Source organism: Mustelus asterias, chromosome 15 (genome assembly GCF_964213995.1).
Source record: "Mustelus asterias chromosome 15, sMusAst1.hap1.1, whole genome shotgun sequence".
Taxonomy (NCBI): domain Eukaryota; kingdom Metazoa; phylum Chordata; class Chondrichthyes; order Carcharhiniformes; family Triakidae; genus Mustelus; species Mustelus asterias.
The window spans coordinates 2,712,216-2,739,549 of record NC_135815.1 but is presented as its reverse complement, the minus strand read 5'-3'; the positions used below and the strand labels follow the sequence as shown (position 1 = coordinate 2,739,549).

The following is a 27,334-nucleotide window of genomic DNA, read 5'->3' as shown; positions in this document are numbered from 1 at the left end:
AGTTTTAGCTCCACTTTCTCTGCCCATTCCCCGTATCCCTCAATTCCCTGAGAGACCAAAAATCAGTCTGTCCCAGCCTGAAATATTTTCAACAATCGATTATTCACAACCTCTGAGGTAGAGAATTCCAAAGATTCACAATGCTTTGAATAAATATTTTCTCCCTATCTCAGCCTAAACGATCACTCCTTACCCTGAGACTGTGCCCCCGTGTTTTAGATTCCCCGACCAGCGGAAGCAATCTCTCCGGGTCGATCTACCCTGAGGGTAGATACTCTTCTGCATGTTTCAGTGAGATCAACTCTGACTCTTCAGCCCAATTTACTCAGCCTCTGATCATTGGACAGCCCCCTCATCCCGGGGACCAATCGAATGACTCTTTGCTGTCCTGTCTCCAACACAAAATATATCATTCCTGAGATAAAGGCAAAATACTGCAGATGCTGGAATCTGAAACGAAATTAGAAAATGCTGGAAAATCTCAGCAGGTCTGACAGCGTCTGTGGAGAGGGAATAGAGCCAAGGTTTTGCGTCTGGCTGACCCTTCGTCAGAGCTCTATTCTCTCTCCACAGGTGCTGCCAGACCTGCTGAGATTTTCCAGCATTTTCTGTTTTTATATCATTCCTTAAATGGGGAAACCAAAACTCTGCAAGTAGTGAGTTGAGAAGTTAATTTTGACTAAAAACACCAGGAAGGTTTCTATTGCAGTGTTTTTCAGGGTATGTTATTGAGGGATCTCACTGTGAAAACTATATCCTATTAACTCGTATTTAATACAAAATAAACCAATTATCTTCACAGAGTTGTTTTACAATCCATCTCATGTTAAGAAAGCAACAAACAGCTCGCGTGAGCGTCCAGCAGAGACAATAGATATTACCCTGAGTCAGTAACACTCCCGATTGACAGGGACATGAGGGGCAGTACAGAACCAGAGAGAATATCCAGCACAAAACACAAACGAGCCCTCGCTGTACCTTGTCTGTGCGATCCGCGTAGAAAACCGTGACCTTGTCAGTGTGAGGAAACCAGAAGAAACGGAAATACTCGGACGCTTTGAGGTGAGTGTCCAGATCATTCAGAACCTACAGGAACAAGACAGAGACAAGGATTCACTGACATTATGGATTTAACATTTACCTTACCACCAAGGTAAAGGCCGATTAGTTGGATTCCTCAGCGTGGGATCTTGCTGTGCACAAATTACCTTCAGTACAGAATGACCATGCTTCAAAACGGCTACTTTGGCTGTGAGATGCACCGAAAGCATGAAGGACCCTTTAGAAATACTCAGTTATCTTCATTCATACTCCTACAGGTCTGACCTGAGGTAACTGGGTGGCTCGCAGAGTGTGGCCTGGATTTCTTTCTCAATTACAAACACAGAGAATGTTAGCTGGCCCTCCATCCAGCATCCCCGCCCCCCCTGCCCCCCTTCCCGAGCCCCCTCTCCGCCTCCTTTCCCCCCGCCGCCCACCTCCCCCCATAGTGTAAATCTCATCCCATTTCCAGTTGATTTCTGCTCTGACAAAGAATCATCCAGACTCGAAACGTTGGCTCAGTTCTCCCTCCACAGACCTGCTGAGATTTTCCAGCATTTTCCAGTTTGGTTTTAGATTGCAGCATCCGCAGTCATTTCCCAGTGTTGGATCATAGAATAGAATAGAATAGAATCCCTATGATTTACCCATTCTGTACTTTTGGACCAAGCTGAGATGTGCTGATTGCTGTTATATGCAGTAAATTTCTAAACTAGTAATAATTTTACCGAACTGTCAGTCTGGTGAGTTGTGGTTCCAGCCCCAGTTATTTCAGCATTGTGAAAACTTGAAGGTAATGTAATCACCATTGATTCTTGACATTCCACTTGGCTTGGCCCCAGGTATCTAATCACATCTACCAGTGAAAAAAATCAACAGAGGAGCCAGCCTCAAATCCTTCCCTAAATTAAAATTCACGTCAGCTCACCGTACACCAATTAGAAGTTTCCAGCAAAGCTTGCCAAACCCTCAACCTAAATCTGCACTCAAGAACAAAACCACCTTGTAATTGGCAGCAATCATCTATTTCCAATTCCACAGCCGCTGTCAGTGTACATGGTTTAAAATGATGGCTTTTTCAGCCCTCCATTCAATAAAATATCACACTATTAATAAGGGAATTGTAATCTAATCTGATATTTCAGAATCGTTCTTTGCATTCGAAAAACAAATAATCCTATAATTCACATCAAACAACATCAGCAAATTTTAACAATCTCATCATTCAGAGTGTGTTTGAATTAAGAGTATGTTTCACTTTAAACCTATCTGTTCAGAAATATGTTGTGATATTATAGACCTAACGGCACACTTCAAAAGAGTCACCTGGGGATTCAGGTAACACGATATTTGAGGTGGCAGCTACATTGAGGGAAAAGATAGCAAAGCATACGGGATTTTGGGCTTCATAAACAGACATAGAGTCATCGAGGTTTACAGCATGGAAACAGGCTCTTTGGCCCAACTTGTCCATGCCGCCCTTTTTTTTAACCACTGAGCTAGTCCCAATTACCTGCATTTGGCCCATATCTCTCTTACCCATGTAATTGTCTAAATGCTTTTTAAAAGACAACATTGTACCCGCCTCTACTACTGCCTCTGGCAGCTCATTCCAGACACTGCCCACCTCTGTGTGAAAAAATTGCCCCTCTGGACCCTTTTGTATCTCTCCCCTCTCATCCTAAACCTGATTTTTAGACTCCCCTACTTTAGGGAAAAGATGTTGACTATCTACCTGATCTCTGCCCCTCATTATTTTATAGACCTCTATAAGATCACCCCTCAGCCTCCTAAGCTCCAGAGAAAAAAGTCCCAGTCTATCCAGCCTCTCCTTATAACTCAATCCATCAAGTCCCGGTAGCATCCTAGTAAATCCCGTCAAGTCCCGGTAGCATCCTAGTAAATCCCGTCAAGTCCCGGTAGCATCCTAGTAAATCCTGTCAAGTCCCGGTAGCATCCTAGTAAATCCCGTCAAGTCCCGGTAGCATCCTAGTAAATCCTGTCAAGTCCCGGTAGCATCCTAGTAAATGAATACAAAAGCAGGGAGTTACGCTGAACCTTTCTAAAGCTCTGATTGGACCAGAACTAGACTATTGTATTCAGTTCACTTTCAGGAGGATGTGAGGGTGCAGAGGGAGATTTACCAGAATGGTTCTGGAGTTTGGGGGGGTGGGATTTTAGTTCGAAGGTTGGGTTGGAGAAGCTGGGGTTGTTCCCCTTGGAGTAAAGGAGATTGAGGGAGAGTTGATAGAGGTGGACAAGATTATGACAGGATTGGCTAAGGTGGACAAAGAAAACTGTTCCCATTGGCTACATGTTCCCATGGTAGAAGGACTAAGATTGTGGGGGAGGGGGCGGGGGGGAGGTGGATGGAGAGAGAGAGTGGGGGAGGGGGGGCGGAGAGAGGGGGTGGGGGGGAAGAGAGAGAGAGTGGGGGGGGGGGGGCGGAGAGAGGGGGTGGGGGGGAAGAGAGAGAGAGGGGGACTGGAGAGAGATGGAGAGGGGAGGGAGAACAGTTTTAGGCAGCTAACCCGAATGGCCTGGAACTCACTTTCAGGTGATGAAAGGAAATATGATCAATGTTTCCTAAAGGAGGTTGGAAAGACACATGAGCAAAATGAGAAGAGAACGGGAAAGTAGCACTGACTCTGCCCAGAGCCAGAATAGATTATGATGAGCCGAATGGCCTCTTCCTGTTACCTAATGACTTTTTGCGAGACAGGATACAGAAAACAAGGTCTGGGGAGCTGGGAAGAGTTTGCAGAAACTGGAGCTAATACATTTCATAATGCTGGCAGAGAAATAGAGCGGAAGGAATGAGATGGAGCAAATTGAAAGCCGTTCTGGCAGAATGTCATCTCAACCTGAGCCTGGGGGACAATCAGCATCAACAGGTTTATGTGGGTCACTTTCCTCAGGCAAACACTAAAATAATGCAGACACTTAGACAATCAAATTAACAGAGCATCACTAATAGGGAGACAACACTGAGATGCAGCTTCACTGAGCTGCAGTGAATTCGAGACTGACATTGCCTCATTCTGTACATTTATGATTGTCTGCAGAAAGAGGTCATCAACTGAGCTTCTCCCAGAAAGACGTCTTCACAAACACAGGAATAAAGGAGTATCAGCATTAACTCCTACACTCCTGTCCACACTGAGGCAGGGAAGGGCTGACAGGTGCCAACAATTCACTGTTAACAGGAACGATGCAGTTAATTAAACACAAGCATCCCCTTGAAAGAATAATCGGAACTGAACTTTAATTGAAAAGGGAGCGACAGGTGAGAGGAGAGAGAGGAGCTGATCGAGGGAATGACTTTACTCACATGTGTCTCGCTGTCAGTTTCTGTACACGCCCAAAGTGAGTGGACGGGAAGGAGGTTGATGAGAGTATCAATGCGGATTGATTAAAGGGAAGTCCCACCTTCCGCAAAGGGCTGAGAAAAAGATAAATGCCAGATCTCAGGGTGATCTTCCCTCAGACCCCGGTCTGATCTGAGTCCTATCTCTTCAGAGTGACTTCTTCCAGCAGAATAACCTCACCAGTGAACTGTAACCGAGGTGAACCTGGCCAGGTACAGGGTTTTTTAAATGTTTATTTATTTATTAGTCACAAGTAAGGCTTACATTAACACTGCAATGAAGTTACTGTGAAATTCTCCGAGTCGTCACAGTCCAGCGCCTGTTCAGGTCAATCCACCTAACCAGCACATCTTTCGGACTGTGGGAGGAAACCGGAGCACCCGGAGGAAACCCACGCAGACACGGGGAGAATGTGCAGACTCCGCACAGACAGTGACCCAGGGAATCGAACACGGGTCCCTGGCACTGTGAGGCAGCAGTGCTAACCACTGCGCTACCGTGCCGCCCACATTATTAGTGTCACAAGTAGGCTTACATTAACACTGCAAAGAAGTTACTGTGAAAATCTCCTAGTCACTACATTCCAGCACCTGTTTGGGTACACTGAGGGAGAATTTAGCATGGCCAATGCACCCTAACCAGTATGTCTTTCGGACTGTGGGAGGAAACCGGAGCACCCGGAGGAAAACCCCCGCCGCCACGAGGAGAACGTGCAGACTCTGCATAGACAGTGACCCAAGCCAGGAATCGAACCCAGGTCCCTGGCGCTGTGAAGCAGCCGTGCTAACCACTGTGCCACCCACAGGCTCAGGAGCTGGCGTGGTAGCTACCCTCTCAGGTGTGATTGCTGGGCTAAAGCGGAAGGCTGGTTAAGAGTGAAATAAAGTCTGTGCCTCGTTTGACAAGTTGTACCTGCTCAGATCACACAGCAAGCTTCCGGAAGGGAACAGAGGTGATTACACCATCCTATTCATCAATGCCAATGAGGCAGCAGACAGCTCATTAACGCCATTCATCATTCCGACAAATTCCTGCACTAATTATTAGTCCTTTCCACTGTCGCACTCGGCACTTTGCCATTTGAAGGAAAGGAGGTCAGAGTAGTGTGTGTGTTACTCTATCGCAGTGAGGCTGACTGAGATTGGCTCAGAAACTGCTGCATTTATCCACACTCCTTGGAATGCCGCATATAAAAACAGTACAAAACAAGGAAGTTAAATCGAAGCTGTATAAAGCACGGGTTCAACCTCAGCCGGAGTCTTGTGTCCAGTTCTGGGCACCCACTTTAGGGTAGGAGGTGAATCATTCGGGAGAGAGAGTGCCCACACAACTCACAAGAATGGTTCCAGAGATAAACAAGATAGATTGGAAAAGTTCCAAAGCGTCAGGTTTGTTATTCCTGCACTCTTCCTCCCTTCACAGAAGCTGACGGAGCTGCTGAGTTTTTCCAGAACTTTCTGTTTTGATTTCAGATTTTGGGCATCAGCAGGGTATCACTGTTGCCTGGCAATGTGTGGTGTTTGGCTCCAGGGTGGTACCAGATGGTGAGATCCTGGTAAGTCTCTGGATTGATCTCGTGCTCCCTCAATACGTAGGAAGACAGGGGTGGGAATGGGGACAAATCCCAGCCTTTGAGAATCATCCATCATTTGGTTAGTTACAGGCAGTTCCATCTTTCCACTCCCAGGCTTTTCTCCTCATCCAACATTCCTGCCTCCCAGGTAAGGATGGATGCCTCACTTTGTGGAAACATTCCCACTGAAGGTTGCTCCAATCTCCCATTCCCCTTTCCTGAATATTTTCCTTCACTTTTCTCCCAACCAGCTGAGTTCCATTTCTAAGATGGTTCTCCATGTTTATTCCAATTCCCTCTGTAGAATCATTGATTCATTGAATGCCAGCACAGGAGTCCATTCAGCCCATCAGTCTATCCTCTCTCTTCCTGAAAGATCTTTTATTTTATTCCCATTCTCCTACCTTTTACTCAAACCGCTTTCTTTCTGTGATTTTTCTCCACTTTCTGTTTAAATGTTATTCCTGCTTCCACCATTCTTTCTCATCACTCATTCATTAATCTTAAATTAGTGTCCTCTCCTTCTCCACTGACCATTCAGCTTTCCGGTGAGGGTGGAGTGTTGCCAATGGGCCACTAAAGTTTTCAAATCCATTCTCCACCACCCCCCCCCCCCCCCCCCACCCCCGATTAACCCCAGCTTTGCTCACCCCACCCACCATCCAGACTGCTCCCTTCCTCACACAGTGACCCAATCCAGACAATGATGATGTGGAGATGCCGGCGTTGGACTGGGGTGGGCACAGTAAGAAGTCTCACAACACCAGGTTAAAGTCCAACAGGTTTCACCTGATGAAGGAGCAGTGCTCCGAAAACTCGTGATTCCACTGTTGGACTTTAAGCTGGTGTTGTGAGACTTCTTGCAGACAACTCAAACCACTTTAACCAGCTTCCAAACTCCACGGGACCGAGAGCAGAACTCCCCCCCCCCCCCCCCCCCCCCCCGCCCCGCCCCCGCCCCCCCGCTGGGCAATGTCTGAAGCATTTTCTGGATTGATGGATGGTGTGAATTGAGTTTGGATCACGCCGCCTGTCACATTCCAACACTCCCTGTTAAATTGACAGAGAGAGAGAGTCAGGCCCAAGATACATGACCGGAATTGGCTCTCACGCCAAACCCTAGATGCCTATTTGATTGGATCAGAGTGTAAGTGTCACTCTGTGTGCTTTACCCAATGACTGACTGGTGATCTCCCCCAAGGCCCCAGATTGTAAACTTTAATGAAAGGTTTAATGTGAGGCGAGGCACAGGAATGAAAGGAGTGTCACTGACTGAGGGTGAGAAAAGTTTCCTCCTGATGTACAAATTGCAAGATAAGCAGCAGAGGCAATGATATGGATGACAGCGCGATTGATTTCTCTAATTTACTGGTAATGTTAACTGTTAGCCTTTGTCTGCTAAGTGAGCATCTTTAAGTCACTTCGAACTCTGACAAATGAACTGCTTAATTGAGATTGATCTTAAAGCAATGGTCAAGTTTGTAAGCATTTCTTTTGAGAAAGTTTTAATTACCACGTTAATTAGTCTGTGACGCCCAATGTTCAATGTTTATAAACTCTGCTGATCAGAGGAATAAATTATTAAAACACATCCATCCTCTCAACCAATAGGATTCCACAGAATGGGAGAGGGAGAGTGCATGGGAGGATCCCATGGACTGGGGAGGGTGGGTCACGGAGTGGACTTTTTGTTAAAATATGCAGCAAGCATCAGCTGTAGAGGAAATAAATAGCTGAATCTGAAGCTTGGGTTTGGGTTTCACTGTCAATGCTCGGCCTGAGAGTCCGAATTCTTCCAAGTGGACAGTGTGTCTGGATTTAGCTGGGGAGGATGGAAGAGAGGGAGGGGGTGGGAGAGAGGGAGTGGAAAAGGGAGGGGGAGGGAGAGGAAGGGGAAGAAAGGGATAGAGAGGGGAGGGGAGAGGGGAGGGAAGAGGGGAGGGGAAGGAGGGGAGGGGAGAGAAGGGAGGGAGAGGGCAGGGAGGGAGAGGAGGAAGGGGAGGGAGAGAGGAGGAAGGGGAGGGAGAGAGGAGGGAGTGTAGGGGAGAGAGGGGTGGGGAGAGAGAGGAGGGGGGGGAGAGAGAGGAGGGAGGGAGAGAGGAGAGGGAGGGAGAGAGGAGAGGGAGGGAGAGAGGAGAGGGAGAGGGGAGAGGGAGAGGGGAGAGGATGGGAGAGCGAGAAGAGAGGGGAGAGGAAGGGAGGAGACGGGAGAGAGGAGGGAGGGGAGGGGAGAGAGCGAGGGAGGAATATTTATCCTTTCTGTTCATTGCTCCTGTTTTCAACCTGTGATCACCAATGGCATTGCCACTTGGGAAACTTAAAACAGGTTTTAGTTCCCCGTAGTGACCAGGCCCACAGAAATTCACTCAAAATCAGATGGATTTAAATATCTATTAATTATTCAAAATACTTTTAAAAGTAGCGAGGATGCACCATCTGTAAAATAAAAATGGAAGAGTGCCCGAGGCACACAATGCTTGGGTTGTTATGGAGATGTGTCTGATAAAACCTCCTGCTCGCCTTCCATCCACTTCCAGATCTTTCTGCGGGAATCCCCGCATCTGCAGCCTGCGCATCTCTGAACTTGCTGCTAATTAACTTCATCTTTAGAATCTGCCACATTTCCTCTTTGAATTTCTTTTCCAGTGAGGACACACTTGCCTTCCTAAGCCCCTCCCAAATCTGTACGTGGCTGTATCCTTTCCTGCATTATACCAAAGTCCATCAGTAATTTTGTTGACTGTCAGACATGCATATCTCTGATAGAATTTACAACCAATACTATCTCGAAGGACAAAGACAGCAGATACCTGAGAACACCACCACCTGGAGGTTCCCCTCCAAGCCACTCACCATCCTGACTTGGAAATATATCGCCGTTTCTTCACTGTCACTGGGTCAAAATCCTGGAACTGCCTCCCTACCAGCACTGTGGGCGTACCTACACCTCAGGGACTGCAGCGGTTCAAGAAGGAAGCTCACCACCACCTTCTGAAGGGTAAGTAAGGATGAGTAATGAGTGCTGGGTCTAGCCAGTGATGCTGAGCTCCATGGACAGGTAAATAGAATTTATAAAGTGTATCTCACAATATCTTACACAGGAAGTGGAGGTTACTGAGTAACAGGTGGGGAGGATTTAGAAGTTTTAGAGGCCTCCCAAAGCATTTGACAAGTTAGTTTTTAAATGGAGAAAGGAAGAAAACAACATCCCAAAGAATTGGGGCAGAATTCTCTGGTTGCGCTGATCTAAAAGCCAGAAATTTCCGTCCGATCGTCAATGGCGTTTCGCATTCTCCGCGACCCGCCCGCTAAAATTCCAGTGACGGGCGGGATGGAAGAATTCCGGCCTTGGAGTGGAGTGGCTGAGGGATCGGTGTGAGACAGAGGAGCAGAGTGTACCGAGATGAGGAGTAATCCAGGAGTGAGGCTGCGGTACACATCTAGACAGAGTCAGTCAGGTTAACTGCAGACATTCAATAAAGTTTGTGATTGACAAGAACGTTTTTGCATGGATCCTTTCTCTACATCGTGTTGTTGGTCTGAGGATCCTGTAAATTGGGTTCTCACAGTGGAAAATTTACTCTGTGGAGTTTTATTGAAATATCAAGGGAAGCAGGTGACAATCCTGGCATTTAAATGGTCATTGGATAAACATATGGATGATATTGGAATAGTGTAGGTTAGAGGGGCTTTAGATTGGTTTCACAGGTCGGCGCAACATCGAGGGCCGAAGGGCCTGTACTGCGCTGGAATGTTCTATGTTCTATCAGATCACCTCTCATCCCAAATGGGAAATTATTTCCAAAAGGCTGCATTACCATTGGACCAGAAGGTAATCTCCCTCTTTATCATTCTCACAAGATCAATCTTTCAGCCCCGATAACTCTTTATACTCGGAGATCAATCTGGACAGAATCACAGTGAATTATCTCTCAGCGACTGCCAGAGAAATTTACTGCCAGTCCCAGATTAGGTGGGCAGGTCAGGGCCTTTCATGCGTCGGTGCAGACTCGATGGGCCAAAGGGCCTCTTCTGCACTGTAGGATTCTGTGATTCTGTGAACCAGGTGGTAGAAGGTGAACTGAAAGGGTCACCTATTAATGAGTGATTCCTATGTTCCTATTCTGAAGCATGGGCTGCTGTTCATTAACCTACAAAATCCCTTGTGCTGCTTCGGTGAAAGCAAACACAAACACACACAATGCAGCCAATCACCAGAGAGAGTGAACACACAACACAGCCAATCACCAGGGAGAGTGAACACACAACATAGCCAATCACCAGAGAGAGTGAACACACAACACAGCCAATTACCAGAGAGCATGAACACACGACGCAGCCAATCACCAGAGAGAGTGAACACACAACACAGCCAATCACCAGGGAGAGTGAACACACAACACAGCCAATCACCAGAGAGAGTGAACACACAACACAGCCAATCACCAGAGAGCATGAACACACGACGCAGCCAATCACCAGGGAGAGTGAACACACAACACAGCCAATCACTGGAGAGAGTGAACACACAACACAGCCAATCACCAGAGAGCATGAACACACAACGTAGCCAATCACCAGAGAGAGTGAACCCACCATAGAGCCAATCACCAGAGAGCATGAACACACAACACAGCCAATCACCAGACAGAGTGAACACACAACACAGCCAATCACCAGAGAGGGTGTATAGGCCCAATGGTATCAGGTAACATTCTGTGCAGACACGGCTTCCACATTGTAAATCCACTGCAGAGCTGTGATGTGATAACCTTCAGTGCTGGGCACTAGATCCCCGATTTTCCATGTGTCAGATGATGGCGTATATTACAGTTCACCCAGGGAGTCCGAGTTGCTGAGGCAACATGCACTTTTCCATTTATGTTGTAGTTTGAAGCAACGGATGGTGATGATAGACTCCTGTTTCTCTCCATCACATGGCTGACCAGGGATCACTCTCAGTCTTGCTGCTGCCATTGTCACGTGTTGAGAGGATTTACAGATTGACAATCTCCCTGTTTGACCATGTTATAGACACACCTCCCTTGGAGAGAGACTCAAATCCCAAAGTTCCTGGCTTAGAGGCAGAACATTACCCACGGCGCCACAAGCCCTCACAGTTTAGGGAGAGCTTGTCACTAATATAAACCAGTGTATAAATACCACATCCTGAGTCACCAACATACACTCATTACTCACTATTATTCTCAACGACTGTGAAAGGCAGCGTACCTCAGTGAGGGTTTTTGGGAACTGTTGCAGATGAATTTTGAAGGCGGGTACACACTGGATCGTAACATTTAATACCACTCCCAGGGAGCCGAGATGCAGACGAGTAGCCTGGAATAACTCACGGTTCACGGTGTTGGAACATTCTACTATATCTCCTGCTGCCGTCATTAATGTCATTGCCACGATCTGAAGGAAGCAGAACTAAGTTAGAAGTGCTCGCTAACTATTAGTTACACAGTTGTGAGAATTGACAATTGATACAAGATCTGAAAGATTTTAAAGTGCTAGATGAAAATATCTAAATAGAATGGGGTTTGGAATATGATCCCGAGTATTGCCAAGGTGTAGAAGGGATGCGATCCATGGACGCAGAAGCACCACAAGGGATTTTGTAGGTTAATAAACAGCAGCCCATGCTTCAGAATAGGAACATAGGAATCACTCAATAATAGGTGACCCTTTCAGTTCACCTTCTACCATCTGGTTCACAGAATCACAGAATACTGCTGTGCAGAAGAGGCCATTTGGCCCATCGAGTCTGCACCGATGCATGAAAGGCCCTGACCTGCCCACCTAACCCCACTTTGCCAGCATTTGGCCCATAAATGCCTTGAATGTTATGATGGGCCAAGTACTCATCCAGGTACTTTTTAAAGGATGTGAGGCATCCCGCCTCCGCCACCCTCCCAGGCAGCGCATTCCAGACCCTCACCACCCAGTGGTTGGTTGTGTAATACGATGATCAGGGAGTTGTTGACTAATCACAATGATCAATCTCAAACAAATAGCCTGCAACGTTGCTGGGAATGATAGAATCGAGGTTATGTCACTGGTCTAGGAATCCAGAGGCGTAGACCAATGGGCTGGAACGATGAGTTCAAATCCCACCATGACAGCTAGGGGAACTTAAATACAATTAAGAAAAAAACCCAACATTTAAAAAGAAAAGTTTCTATTGGTAAAGTGTAATTAAAAACCTCTCTGGATTACTAATGTTCTTCAGGGAAGGGAATCTGCTGTGACTCCGGACACAGCAATGTGATTGATTCTTAATTGCGCTCCGAAATAGTCCAACAAAACACCCAATTGTCAAGTGCTTGGCTCAGCACCATCTTATTAAGGCTGAGCAATAAATTTAACCTCGACAGTGATACCAACGTCCTGGAGCGAAGAAAAGAAATAAACCCAGATATGGCTGGTGGGAATCTGGAATCTGAAATGCTCGGCCTGGGAAAGCAGTGGAGGCCGCAACCCTTACAACCTTTAAAAAAAAATTTGGATGAACACTCGAAACATCCTAACATTCAAGGATATGGGACAAGCGTTGGAAAATGGGATTGGTGCGACTTTAGTGGTAGTTATTGTCGGTGCCGACTCGATGGGCCGAAGAGAATACTCTGTGATTATTGCCAGAATTTTGCTGGCATGCCAGCCCCGGAATTGGGGCGGGCGAGGCTCACAAAACGGCATTTTCCATTGGCCTCGGGCGGGATCTTACGAGTATATGACTCCATGAGACAAGGAAAACCCCCATTGATGGAGAGCTTTGGGAACCTTAGGTCCAAACTGTTAGCCATTGCGTTCCAAAATGCTATTTTCTGAAAGCATTGTAATTTGCGTTGTATAAATCAAACCATCAACTCCGGGATTCGTGGAACCTGCTCCATAATTAGATTCTGTCGAAGGGTCACACTACCCGAAATGTTATCTCTGTTTCTGTCCTCACAGATACTGCCAGAGCTGCTGACACATTTTCTGATTTGATTTGAGTAGATTGTAATGTGGACTCGGGGAAGATTGCTTCCTGGGTCTGAGCTGAGAACCACACGAGGAATTACTCCAGCCTGGGGCTTTGACTCCCATAACCTGACAACATAAAGCTCGGACTGGGGTTGAGTGCCCTGAATGAAGCTGGTACCTGTGTAGCCAGAATGCCATGCTGGATGCCAGTGTTGTGGGTGCCAGTTCCAATCACACCACCAAGAGCCACATTAGACACAGCACCGATACTGAAAGAGCAACAAGACACATTGTTAGGGCAAACGCAACCTCATTCGATCAGCCACTAACCACAGCAGGATAATGGTGATAGCTGGGAGAAAGAAGCCTTGTCTTTCCTTGAGTTGAGCGGGTTGTGGGGGGAGGAGGGAGGGGAGGGGAGGGGGAGAGGAGGAGGAGGGAGGAGGGGGGAGGAAGGGGAGGGAGGAGGGGGGAGAAGGAGGGGGGAGAAGGAGGGGGGAGAAGGAGGGGGGAGAAGGAGGGGGGAGAAGGAGGGGGGAGAAGGAGGGGGGAGGGGAATGGGGGGGGGGGCAGGTGGGGGCAATCAACAAAATCTTAAAATTAGAGCTCGACCACTGAGGCATGAAAGACTTCTTCACACAAAGTGTAGTGGAAATCTGGAACTCTCTCCATGAAAAGGTTAGGGATGCTTGTGGTCAAATGGAATGTTCAGGATTGAGATAGATGAAGTTTTTTTATCAGGTAAAGCTTTGGGATTTGGGAATTTCTGGAATCCGGACAGTGCAGAAGGAGGCCATTCGGCCCATCGAGTCTGCATCGACAACAATTCCACCCAAGCCCTGTCCCTGTAACCCTACATATTTACCCTGCTAATCCCCCTGACACCAAGGGTTAATTTAGCATGGCCAGTCCATCTAACCCACACAAATTTGGACTGGGGAGGAAACTGGACATTCCGGAGGGAACCCATGCAGACACAGGAAGACCTAGTCAAATAAAGTTGAGGAGCATGTCAGTCACATGATCTGTCTGAACTGGGGCGGCACGGTGGCACAGTGGTTAGCACTGCTGCTTCACAGCGCCAGGGACCTGGGTTCGATTCCCGGCTTGGGTCACTGTCTGTGTGGAGTTTGCACGTTCTTCCCATGTCTGGGTTTCCTCCGGGTGCTCCAGTTTCCTCCCACAGTCCGAAAGACGTGCTGGTTAGGGTGCATTGGTCGTGCTAAATTCTCCCTCAGTGTACCCAAACAGGTGCCGGAGTGTGGCGACTCGGGGATTTTCACAGTAACTTCATTGCAGTGTTAATGTAAGCCTACTTGTGACACTAATAAATAAACTTTAAACTGAACAGATACAAGGGGCTCAAATATGGGTTCAAATGTCAACCCAACGTCGAAATTCAATAAAACCATCATCGATTCTTGTTGAAATCTGCTTCACTAATGTCCTTTAGGGAAGGAAATCTGTCCTCCTTACCTGGTCTGGCCTACATGTGACTCCAGACATCCAAACCCTCCACCCACGTCCGTCCCTGCCAGCCCTCCAGCCACAGCAATGTGGTTCTGCCCTTAAAGGGCAATTAGAAATGGGGCAAGGCAGTGCTGGGATTGTGGGTTTCTCACACCCCATGAAGAATAAATGTTACAAACATACATTTTGCTCAAACACATTCAGGCACCAACATTCACACAGACATGTGTACACTCACAACCAGAACATCATTAATAACACTGTCACTGTGTGTCCGCTACTTACCCAGGTTCCCACCCCCTCCTGGAGATCGATACTGCTTATTTACTGCCTCGGTAATCCCTCAGCTTTTGTGTAGAAACATGATATACGACACAGTTATCAAGATTGATCAGTGTCCAGAGATGGTACTGAATTTAACAGCGAGCAGAAATCAAAATCTATCACTTTCTATTCGCGATGCTGTTTGAAGGCCTTTGTTTTATTATCTGGGCAGTTAAATAGATTGAACGCAGAACTGCAGCTAAAGTTTCTTAGCAGTGAGCTGACTGTACAGGCTGGCTGTAACTCCCAGCCCTCCACACTCCCTTAATGATGGATCAGAGACCATTGCACTGACCACAACTCTCACCCCAACCTCACCAGGTACCTCCATCTCTCCCTGCATTCTTACTCTCACCCAATCGCCTCTCCTCCTCGACTGATCATAGAAAATCATAGAACCCTACAGCGCAGAAAGAGGCCATTCGGCCCAACGAGGCTGCACCGACCACAATCCCACCCAGGTCCTACCCCCATATCCCTTCACATTTGCCCACTAATCCCTCTAACCTACACATCTCAGGACATTAAGGGGCAACTTTAGCATGGCCAATCGACCTAACCCGCACATCTTTGGACTGTGGGAGGAAACCGGAGCACCCGGAGGAAACCCACGCAGACACGAGGAGAATGTGCAAACTCCACACAGACAGTGACCCAAGCCAGGAATCGAACCCAGGTCCCTGGAGCTGTGAAGCAGCAGTGCTAACCACTGTGTTACATTAAGATGATCTCTGCTGAACCACAAAGGCAGACTCTAATTTCCATTATTCAAGATAAATATACTTGGCTATTCCACTGTGGGAGGAACCACAGATGAGCCCCAGATGGAAGCTTCCGGTCGCTGCCATTGAGTGGGAGCCTGGCTGATCTCCCTCTCGACTGGACAACATTCATCCCTCACATTTAGCCTCAGTGCTGAGTTTGTTGTTTCAGGAGGCTGGATTCTCAGTCTCTGTGTGTGCCTATCAGACTCTGGGTCTGATCTGTGTCCTTACACAATGCTGCTCCGTGCCCAGCTATGGGTACAGAAGCTGGTTCAAAGTGCTGCCTACCCTCACTGACCCACAAACCCTCACTGTTGGTGTGGGGAGTTCTCCAGTCTCTCGATGTACAAAGAAACTTAGAGAGAGAATTAGAGGTGGCTGATAGTGAGACTGTAACAGAGGAACCATCAAAAACACTGCACTGCCTGGGAGGGGGAAGCTTATCCACAGGACTAAACCCTCACTAACCCTCACTATCTCTCAGTACACCCTCATCAAACCCTCACTAACCCTCACTATCTCTCAGTACACTCTCACTAAACTCTCACTAATGTTCACTAACACTCCTTACTCTCACTAATCCCTCTCTAACACTCAACTATATCTCAGTAAATCCTTACTAAACCTTCACTAAACCCTCGCTGACCCTCTCTAACCCTCTCTAACACTCACTATCTCTCAGTAAATCCTCACTAACCCACACTAAACCCTCACTCAGCCTCACTATCTCTCAGTACACCCTCACTAAACCCTCACTAATTTTCAGTAACCCTCACTAACCCTCCCTAACTCTCACTAAACCTTCACTAAACCCTCAGTAAGTGTAGCAATGGGGGGGATGAGGATAAAGCCAGTTACTCGGTAGGTGTTCCTGAGTTGAATGCAGAGCCAGGAACACAGCTCCTGCACCTTAATGTTGATGTGAAACCTAAGCTTTCAGCCTGCCATTAGGGAGCCCTGGTTTAGAGCCGGTGGGTGTGAGCACAGCAGCAACTGGATATGGAGCATTCACTCACTAAACACATCTGCAGTGGAAAACGGGGCCTAATTTCCTTATTTACATCACACACACACACCCACACCCGCACACCCACACACTCTCTCTCACGCACACTCACACACGCTCTCACACACACACACACGCACTCACACACACACATCGCCGAACAGGCACATTCCCTGGATGCCAATGCAGGGCCTTAACTGAACATGGGGGGTGGGGGGTGGTCGCAGTGCCCTCTTGGTGCAGAGTGAGTGGGATTACAATCTCCCCAATACTGGGACATTCGCTCTGCTTCTCACCATCAAAACAACACACAGTTCATAAAAATGAACGGCATCCCCTCAGAGTGAATCCCAACCCCCACTCCGGCCTCTGAAACCTCCCCAAGAAAACCTGCCTCGTCCAAGAAAGAATTTGCCAAAGTCCATCAGCGAATAACTCACGGAGTTGCACAGAGCTGTAAGGTTTTGTTTGTTGCTGATGGAAGTGTTTTGTCGTGGCTGTGATCATTAATGAACAATATTTCACTGTTGCTGTTACCACGGCAGCCATCCTGGGTTTCAATCATTTAGGTTAGTGTGGAAAACACATTATTCACATTCACTGAACCTGAACAGTCCAACTGCAGCTCACTCATTCATCAGCAAGATTGCAGCAAGAATACGTTACCCATCACTCGGTGTAGGGTCTTGTTGCTGATCCATGCAATATGTGTCGTTAAAACTGGGTGACATGGTTGATCGAACTCTGACCCCTCACTTTTTTTTATTCATTTGTGGGACGTGGGTGTCGCTGGCTGGCCAGTATTTATTGCCCATCCCTAGTTGCTCTTGAGAAGGTGGTAGTGAGTGGCTTGCTCGGCCATTTCAGAGGGCAGTTGAGAGTCAACCACATTGAACAAAGAACAAAGAACAAAGAAAATTACAGCACAGGAACAGGCCCTTCGGCCCCTCCAAGCCTGCACCGACCATGCTGCCCGACTGAACTAAAACCCCCTACCCTTCCGGAAAGAACAAAGAAAGCCATTGCTGTGGCTCTGGAATCAGATGTAGGCCAGACCAGGTAAGGACGGCAGATTTCCTTCCCTAAAGGACACTACTGAACCCCCATGGGTTTTTCCGACAATCGACAATGGTTTCATGGTTATCAGTAGACTCTTAATTCCAGATATTTTTCGTTGAATTCAAATTCCACCATCTGCTGCGGCGGGATTCAAACCCGGGTCCCCAGAACATTAGCCGAATTTCTAGATTAATAGTCCAGTGATAATACCACTAGGCCGTTGGTATATACCAAACCCTTTGCACCCCACCACCGCCACCCCACCCCCCCGCCCCCCCCGCCCCAGAAAGGGTGAAAGGTTTGTTCCAGTGTCCAACAGCCATTCCCAATTGGGAGTGAGTAGGGTTAAAACCGGAAAAACAAACTGACACATTGCAGACTAACAACCAACTCTTAACACATCTGTCAATGATAGGATGAAAGAACTATATTTATTTATATCTATTTATATATGTTTGGAGATCACGCCAAGTTGAGAGGCACAGTGAGTTGTATAAACGTGAGGATGAAGTTACCTGAAGTCAATGGCACGGTGGCACAGTGGTTGGCGCCGCTGCCTCACAGTGCCAGGGACCCGGCCTTGAGTCACTGTCTGTGTGTATGTTAAGAACATAAGAACATAAGAAATAGGAGCAGGAGTAGGCCATCTAGCCCCTCGAGCCTGCCCCGCCATTCAATAAGATCATGGCTGATCTGACGTGGATCAGTACCACTTACCCGCCTGATCCCCATAACCCTTAATTCCCTTACCGATCAGGAATCCATCCATCCGCGCTTTAAACATATTCAGCGAGGTAGCCTCCACCACCTCAGTGGGCAGAGAATTCCAGAGATTCACCACCCTCTGGGAGAAGAAGTTCCTCCTCAACTCTGTCTTAAACCGACCCCCCTTTATTTTGAGGCTGTGTCCTCTAGTTTTAACTTCCTTACTAAGTGGAAAGAATCTCTCCGCCTCCACCCTATCCAGCCCCCGCATTATCTTATAAGTCTCCATAAGATCCCCCCTCATCCTTCTAAACTCCAACGAGTACAAACCCAATCTCCTCCGCCTCTCCTCATAATCCAAACCCCTCATCTCCGGTATCAACCTGGTGAACCTTCTCTGCACTCCCTCCAATGCCAATATATCCTTCCTCATATAAGGGGACCAATACTGCACACAGTATTCCAGCTGCGGCCTCACCAATGCCCTGTACAGGTGCATCAAGACATCCCTGCTTTTATATTCTATCCCCCTCGCAATATAGGCCAACATCCCATTTGCCTTCTTGATCACCTGTTGTACCTGCAGACTGGGCTTTTGCGTCTCATGCACAAGGACCCCCAGGTCCCTTTGCACGGTAGCATGTTTTAATTTGTTTCCATTGAGATAGTAATCCCATTTGTTGTTATTTCCTCCAAAGTGTATAACCTCGCATTTCTCAACGTTATACTCCATTTGCCATATCCTCGCCCACTCACTCAGCCTATCCAAATCTCTCTGCAGATCTTCTCCGTCCTCCACACGATTCACTTTTCCACTTATCTTTGTGTCGTCTGCAAACTTCGTTACCCTACACTCCGTCCCCTCCTCCAGATCATCTATATAAATGGTAAATAGTTGTGGCCCGAGTACCGATCCCTGCGGCACGCCACTAGTTACCTTCCTCCAACCGGAAAAACACCCATTTATTCCGACTCTTTGCTTCCTGTCAGATAGCCAGTCCCCAATCCACTTTAACACACTACCCCCAACTCCGTGTGCCCTTATCTTCTTCAGCAGCCTTTTATGGGGCACCTTATCAAACGCCTTTTGGAAATCCAAAAACACCGCATCCACCGGTTCTCCTCCATCAACCGCCCTCGTCACATCTTCATAAAAATCCAACATGTTCGTCAAGCACGACTTTCCCCTCATGAATCCATGCTGCGTCTGATTGATCGAACCATTTCTATCCAGATGCCCTGCTATCTCCTCTTTAATAATGGATTCCAGCATTTTCCCTACTACAGACGTTAAGCTGTTCTCCCCGTGTCTGCGTGGGTTTCCTCTGGGTGCTCCGGTTTCCTCCCACACTCCGAAGAGGTGCAGGTTAGGTGGATTGGCCATGCTAATTTGACCCCAGTGTCAGGGGGATTAGCAGGGTAAATATGTGGGGTTATGGGAATAGAGCCCAGATGGGATTGTGGTCGGTGGAGATTCGATGGGCTGAATGGCCTCCTTCTGCACTGTAGGATTCTATGATTTCAGATAAACTCTGTTTTTGGGAGAACCTAGCGAATAGCGATTGATGTACAGTGTGGTGTCATCCACTTTGGTCGGAGGAAGATAAATTGGAGTATTTTCTAAACAGCAGGAGACTAGAAACTGTGGAGGAAAGGAAGCTTTAGGTGCCCAGGATCACTATAAACTAGGCAATGTGTACAAACAGAAAGGCGAGTAGGATGCTAAGCTTTTCCTAAAGGAGGCTGTGGGAGTTTAAATGAAGTTAATGAACTTTATACAAAGCTATGATTGGGCTCTCAGCCAGAATAAGTGTCCAGTTCCTGGTGCTGCCACTCAGGAAGGATCTCGGAGAGTCTGCATCACAGAATGAGATTCAGGGCTTAAATTGTGAGGGTGCATTTCGCAAATCCCAGCTGGAGTTTCCTTGAGTTTGTAAGACTGAGGGCTGGCATTCTGGTACGGCACAGTAAGAAGTTTAACAACACCAGGTTAAAGTCCAGCCTTAAGGCTCCAAAAGCAAGTGGCATTTGCTACCAAATAAACCTGTTGGACTTTAACCTGGTGTTGTTAAACTTCTTACTGTGTTTACCCCAGTCCAACGCCGGCATCTCCACATCATGACTCTGGTACGGGCCAGGGTTTAATGACTTGCTCCATCTCCGGGTGCTCAGCGAAGCTCAGTTTGTCTGTTGTCAGTCAGGGAGGCAACGTTCAGATAGCAGGGCCACCTGGTGGGGCAGGGGGACCGGGTTGGGGGGGGGGGGGGAGTGGATGGAGGTGGGGAGGGGGATGGGTGGTTGTGCTGGTGGGAAGATTCTTAGTATGAAAAAGTTCCCTGCTTCAATCACCTGGGGAGACTGGCATCGCGATATATGTTGGAATAGGGAGAATTTCTATACAAACTGTGTGTAGAGTAATACATATATTTAATTGTCTGAGAGTGTTATAGTCCAGTATATCTGAATTTGCCTTTTAATAAATAGACTTTAGTAATTGTTACACAGTGACTGGGATGGTTATTCTCACTGGAGTTTCACATTACCCCTCACACCATTCAAAAAACAAAACTACACATCAGCCCTCGCTGGTAACATCCACATGGTTTGTGACATTGGGTACGGGCAACAAATACTGGTCTTACCAATGATACCCATAGTGTTGCCAGCTAGGAAATGGGTATAACCTTGGACTCGAAACATATCAGGACATTTAGTTTTTTAATTTTTTCTTTGAACCAGATATTTACGAGATATCGAAATATTGACAATGGGGAAAATGGCTGTTTGATTGACAGGCAAGCATCATCCAATTGGATAATGATTGGCTTTCCAATTCATGTAGAAGGTCAGTATGTCACAAGCGTGTATTTGTTGTCTAACTAACGGCTGGAGCATGGGGACACGACATGTGATGAAATCTCCAGTAATACACTTCATCACAGTTGGCAACCAGACACCCACATCCCCATGAAAGAAAAACACTCACTTGGACAGAGCCAGTGCAAGTTCATCTAATTTTTCATTCAAATCAGACAACACCATCCCTGCTTCGACTGTCACCTGTTTCCTCTCCTGATCCACCTAGAAAACAAGAACATCCATCAGCCATCTATTACTCTGGTCTGGTATGGTGCAACCAATGGAGGAAGTCAGTGTAGTTCCAGGTCAAAGGGACCAGGCGAGGTCTGGATTTGTCTCATTCTCCCTTGGAGGAGCAGGAATGGAAGTGGACACCCGAGCTAGTGACAATAACTAACAACTCTGACAATAGGTGGGACAGATGCCTCACATTTCTATCCAAACATTGCCCCAGTGTTTAACACATACTCCAACACTACCTATCCTCTTTGGAATTCCCTCCCTCAGCCAGTAGTGGAAGTTGGGTCAGAGAATATGCTCAAAGCTGAGTTTGAGACATACTTGATGGATAGGTGAGTTAGGGATGATGGGAAGCAGACAGGAAAGTGGAGCTGAGGCCAGGATTGACTGGTGGAGCACGTTCATTAGCATCAGGGGGTTTTCGCGTTGTGGAACTGCACAGATTGATAATGATATCAGGAGACCTTGAATGACCCTGGGCAAGGAAGGTCAGGGGTCAGGATGGGGTCACAGCAGGGAGGGCGTGGGGTGTCCACCTTGTCACACCAATCAGGAGATGGGGTATCTGGCTCTGGGACAGAGTGAGCTGTCCTGCACTCACTATAGGCTTCTCCTGAAAATCAAACTGGCCTCAACTCATTGTGACCCAAGGCAGATGGCACAGAGTCTACAGCACAGGCCATTCAGCCCAGTATTGGTGTTGATGGCCCACAGAAGCCTCCTTCCCCCACCTTCAACCTCCCCCTAATTCTCATCCTATTAACGTACCTCTCTTTCCCCTCATGTGGTTATCCAGCTTCCCCTTGAATCCATCATTGCTATTGGCTTGGACCACTCCCTGTGGGAGTGAGTTCTATTCTCTGGGTAAAGAGGTTTCTCCTGAATTCCTGATTGGATTTATTAATAACTTATATTTCAGGCTGTTAGTTTTGGTTTCGCCTGCAAGTGGTTTCTGTGTCTATCGAAACCCTTTCAATAACCTGGAGTCACCCCTCATTCTCTGTCCTCGAGAATGGACTGAGCATGTTCAATGTTTTCTGATCATTATAACTGCTGGGTTTGATGTCTATTCTAGTTAATTCTCCTCTGCCTGTTTCTTTATTTTAATATGGGGAGCAGAACAGTTCACTGTGGAGTGTGGACTGAACGATGATGGTTATATTAATTGTGATTAGGCAGCACAGTGAGGTTCCACGTTTGGGCCACAGAATATTCAGATGTGGTTAATCTCCAGCGTGGCCGGGGGGGGATCGCAACAAGCTCATCCCTGGACCCTCCGTCCTGAGTGGACACTAACCCTGGGCAACCCCAGTTGGGGCCATCGCTGGGTTTTGGTTTGAACTTGCCGGTGAACCCTTACCTGGAGAAGCCGGTTAAACTTGTTGAGCCTGATGAGGTAATCGTCAGTACAAGCAATGTCAGAGGGAGAATGGCCACAACCCACAATCTTCACTCGCTTATTGCGCTGTTTGGCAAGTTCCAGGATCTGTAGAGTGAGAAACAGTTAACAACCTGTCTGAGAATTGACATTTCCAACACAGGCATTGTGCGCTTGTGGCTGTTTCCAGCCTGGGCACACACTCACAGCAAACAGATTCCAGACATGGAGCTCGGATCTGGGAAACTGGAATATTGGAGCACATTGTCCGAGATTTCTATTTCCCATTGTCAATGCTGTGTATCTCTCTGTTCCCCAATGTGTATATCCCGTACCTCTCGGTTCCCCAGTGTGTATATCCTGTATCTCTCTGTTCCCCAGTGTGTATATCCCGTACCTCTCGGTTCCCCAGTGTGTATATCCCGTACCTCTCGGTTCCCCAGTGTGTATATGCCGTACCTCTCGGTTCCCCAGTGTGTATATCCCGTACCTCTCGGTTCCCCAGTGTGTATATCTTGTATCTCTTGGTTCCCCAGTGTGTATATCCTGTATCTCTCAGTTTGTCAGTGTGTATATCCTGTATCTCTCAGTTTGTCAGTGTGTATATCCTGTATCTCTCTGTGCCCCAGTGTGTATATCCCATATCTCTCTGTTCTCCAATGTGTATATCCCATATCTCTCTGTTCTCCAATGTGTATATCCCGTATCTCTCAGTTTGTCAGTGTGTATATCCTGTAGCTCTCTGTTCCCCAGTGTGTATATCCCGTATCTCTCTGTTCCCCAGTGTGTATATCCCGTATCTCTCTGTGCCCCAGTGTGTATATCCCATATCAATAACTGTGACTAAGGCCACCCCTCCTTCAGCCCGACCCTTTTGCTGAATGGTGAGGATGGTGTGGGTGGGCATGGGTGGGTGTGGGTAGGTGTGGGGGAGTTGTGAAGCAAGAGTTGAATCAGCTGGTCCCGATACTCACCTGCCGGATCTCCTCCACCGTGGTGGGTTCGAAGTAAAGCTCTGGCTCGCTGCTGTAGGTGGTCGCCCAGTTTTGGAACTGGTATCCCATTGTGCCTTGAACCTGAGGAAATGACAAATTGTGGGAGGGGAGGGGGTGGGAGGTGGGGAAGGGTGTGGGGAAGGGGGTGCAGCATGGGGAAGGGGGTGAGGGATGGGGAAGGGGATGGGGGGTGGGGAAGGCAGTGGGGAAGGGGGTGAGGGATGGGGAAGGGGATGGGGGGTGGGGGTGGGGGGTGGGGAAGGGGGTGGGGAAGGGGGAAGGGGGAGAGTTAGAGTGAGGGGGGAGGTTAAAGACATGCGCATCATTGGCTCAATTAAACCTCATTATTATAAATATCGCGTGAGTGTCTGGTTGTGTGAATGGAGGTGTTGTACATACTCTCCTCCTGGTACAGTCTGAGCTGTAATGGGAGGATGTTAAAAAGATCCCTCTATTTTACACTCTGAAACTGAGCAGGGTCTCACAATCAAAGCGGAGATTAGCGGATTATTGGCAGAACTATTCCTTGCCTGGGGTCATTCTTTATTGGATGGATTTGATCATGGGGTAGAGTTTGTAAAATGTGTTCAGGAGAATTTTCTACCTCAGTATATAGAGGTGCCAACGAGAGAGGATGCGATATTGGATCTCCTATTGGGAAATGAGTTAGGGCAGGTGATGGATGTGAGTGTGAGGGAACACTTTGGATCCAGTGATCATAATGCCATTAGTTTCAACCTGATCATGGATAAGGATAGATCTGGTCCTCGGGTTGAAGTTCTGAACTGGAAAAAGGCCAAATTTGATGAAATGAGAAGGGATCTGGGAAGTGTGGATTGGCACAGGCTGTTCTCTGGTAAGGATGTAAATGGAAAGTGGGAGGCCTTCAAAGGAGAAATTTTGAGAGTGCAGAGTTTGAATGTTCCTGTCAGGATTAAAGGCAAAGTAAATAGGAATAAGGAACCTTGGTTCTCGAGGGAGATTGTAACACTGATTAAGAGGAAGAGAGAGATGTATGAAATGTACAGGCAGCAAGGAACAGATCAGATGCTCAAGGAGTATAAAAAGTGCAAGAAGCTACTTAAGAGGGAAATCAGGAGGGCTAAAAGAAGACATGAGGTTGCTTTGGCAGACAGAGTGAAGGAAAATCCAAAGAGCTTCTATAGGTATGTTAGGAGCAAAAGAATAGTAAGGGATAAAATCGGTCCTCTTGAAGACCAGAGTGGTAGACTGTGTATGGAACCAAAAGAGATGGGGGAGATACTAAATGGGTTTTTTGCATCCGTATTTACTGAGGAAACGGGCATGGAGTCTACGGAAATAGAGCAAACAGGTAGGGAGGTCATGGAACCTTTACAGATTAAAGGGGAGGAGGTGCTCGCTGTCTTGAGGCAAATCAGAGTGGATAAATCCCCAGGACCGGACAGGGTATTCCCACGGACCTTGAGGGAAGCTAGTGTTGAACTTGCAGGGGCCCTGGCAGACATATTTAAAATGTCAGTATTCACGGGGGAGGTGCCGGATGATTGGAGGGTGGCTCATGTTGTTCCGTTGTTTAAAAAAGGTTCCAAAAGAAATCCGGGAAATTATAGGCCAGTAAGTTTGACGTCGGTGGTGGGCAAGTTATTGGAAGGTGTGATAAGGGATAGGATCTACAAATATTTGGATAGACAGGGACTTATTAGGGAGAGTCAACATGGCTTTGTGCGTGGTAGGTCATGTTTGACCAATCTATTAGAGTTTTTCGAGGAGATTACCAGGAAAGTGGATGAAGGGAAGGCGGTGGATGTTGTCTACCTGGATTTCAGCAAGGCCTTTGACAAGGTCCCTCATGGGAGGTTAGTTCGGAAGGTTCAGTCGCTAGGTATACATGGGGAGGTAGTAAATTGGATTAGACACTGGCTCAATGGAAGAAGCCAGAGAGTGGTTGTGGAGGATTGCTTCTCTGAGTGGAGGTCTGTGACTAGTGGTGTGCCGCAGGGATCGGTGTTGGGTCCATTATTGTTTGTCATCTATATCAATGATCTGGATGATAATGTGGTAAATTGGATCAGCAAGTTTGCTGATGATACAAAGATTGGAGGTGTAGTGGACAGAGAGGAAGGTTTTCAAAGCTTGCAGAAGGATTTGGACCAACTAGAAAAATGGGCTGAAAAATGGCAAATGGAATTTAATGCAGACAAGTGTGAGATATTGCACATTGGAAGGACAAACCAAAGTAGAACATACAGGGTAAATGGTAGGACTCTGAAGAGTGCAGTTGAACAGAGGGATCTGGGAATACAGGTACAGAATTCCCTAAAAGTGACGTCACAGGTGGATAGGGTCGTAAAGAGTGCCTTTGGGACATTGGCCTTTATAAATCGGAGTATCGAGTATAAAAGTTGGAGTGTTATGGTAAGGTTATATAAGGCATTGGTGAGGCCAAATTTGGAGTATTGTGTACAGTTTTGGTCACCTAGTTACAGGAAGGATGTAAATAAGGTTGAAAGAGTGCAGAGAAAGTTCACAAGGATGTTGCCGGGACTTGAGAAGCTGAGTTACAGAGAGAGATTGAATAGGTTGGGACTTTATTCCCTGGAGCGTAGAAGATTGAGGGGAGATTTGATAGAGGTGTATAAGATTTTGATGGGTATAGATAGAGTGAATGCAAGCAGGCTTTTTCCGCTGAGGCTAGGGGAGAAAAAAACCAGAGGGCATGGGTTAAGGGTGAAAGGAGAAAAGTTTAAAGGGAATATTAGGGGGGGCTTCTTCACGCAGAGAGTGGTGGGAGTGTGGAATGAGCTGCCGGATAAAGTGGTAAATGCAGGGTCACTTTTAACATTTAAGAAAAACTTGGACGGGTACATGGATGAGAGGGGTGTGGAGGGATATGATCCAAATGCAGGTCAGTGAGACTAGGCAAAAAATGGTTCGGCACAGACAAGAAGGGCCAAAAGGCCTGTTTCTGAGCTGTAATTTTCTATGGTTCTATGGCTCCTTCAGCTGAGATTCCAGGAAAGAATTCCCATTTTTGGAGAGACTTCCATGTCCTGAGGATGTCACAAAGCACTTTGCAGCCAGTGAGGGGACTTTGGGAGTTTACTCACTGTTGTAATGGGGAAACTGTGACACATCAAGATCCCATCAAAAGCAATGCGACAAAGGTCAGCGAATCTGTTTGAGTGACGGTGGTTGAGGGCTAAACATCAGGCTGGAGAGTGGGAAGAACTCACCCACTCTTCTTCTCGATGCTGAGAGGTTATTTCCCCTTCTGGGAGAGTCTCGGACCAGAGGGCATCATCTCAGAGTGAGGGGGGTCACCATTTGAGACAGAGATGAGGAGGAATTTCTTCTCTCAGAGAGTAGTGAATCTGTGGAATTCTTTCCCGCAGAGGGCTGCAGAGGCTGGGTCATTAAGTATATTCAAGGCTGAGATAGAGAGATTTAATCAGTAAGGGAATCAAGGGTTATGGGGATAAGGCGGGAAAGTGGAGTTGAGGATTACCAGATCAGACATCATCTCATTGAATAGCAGAGCAGACTCAATGGGCCAAATGGCCTACTTCTGCTCCTATGTCGTGCGGTTTTTCAAAAGAGT

General features: G+C 47.3%; 1 protein-coding gene across 1 annotated transcript in view; it reads right to left on the bottom strand.

The window, feature by feature from the left end:
• LOC144504772 (L-gulonolactone oxidase) overlaps nt 1–23,830 on the bottom strand; it is a 34,820-nt gene extending 10,990 nt beyond the window's left edge. Inside the window, exons 1-6 of the mRNA XM_078230515.1 lie at nt 23,734–23,830; nt 22,742–22,867; nt 21,269–21,363; nt 13,133–13,223; nt 11,215–11,400; nt 979–1,086 (exon numbers count right to left, since the gene is read on the bottom strand). Of these exons, the coding sequence (XP_078086641.1) occupies nt 979–1,086; nt 11,215–11,400; nt 13,133–13,223; nt 21,269–21,363; nt 22,742–22,867; nt 23,734–23,823 (696 nt within the window). The 5' untranslated portion in view covers nt 23,824–23,830. The remainder of the gene's footprint in view (nt 1–978; nt 1,087–11,214; nt 11,401–13,132; nt 13,224–21,268; nt 21,364–22,741; nt 22,868–23,733) is intronic.
• Between the last annotated feature and the right edge of the window lie 3,504 nt (nt 23,831–27,334).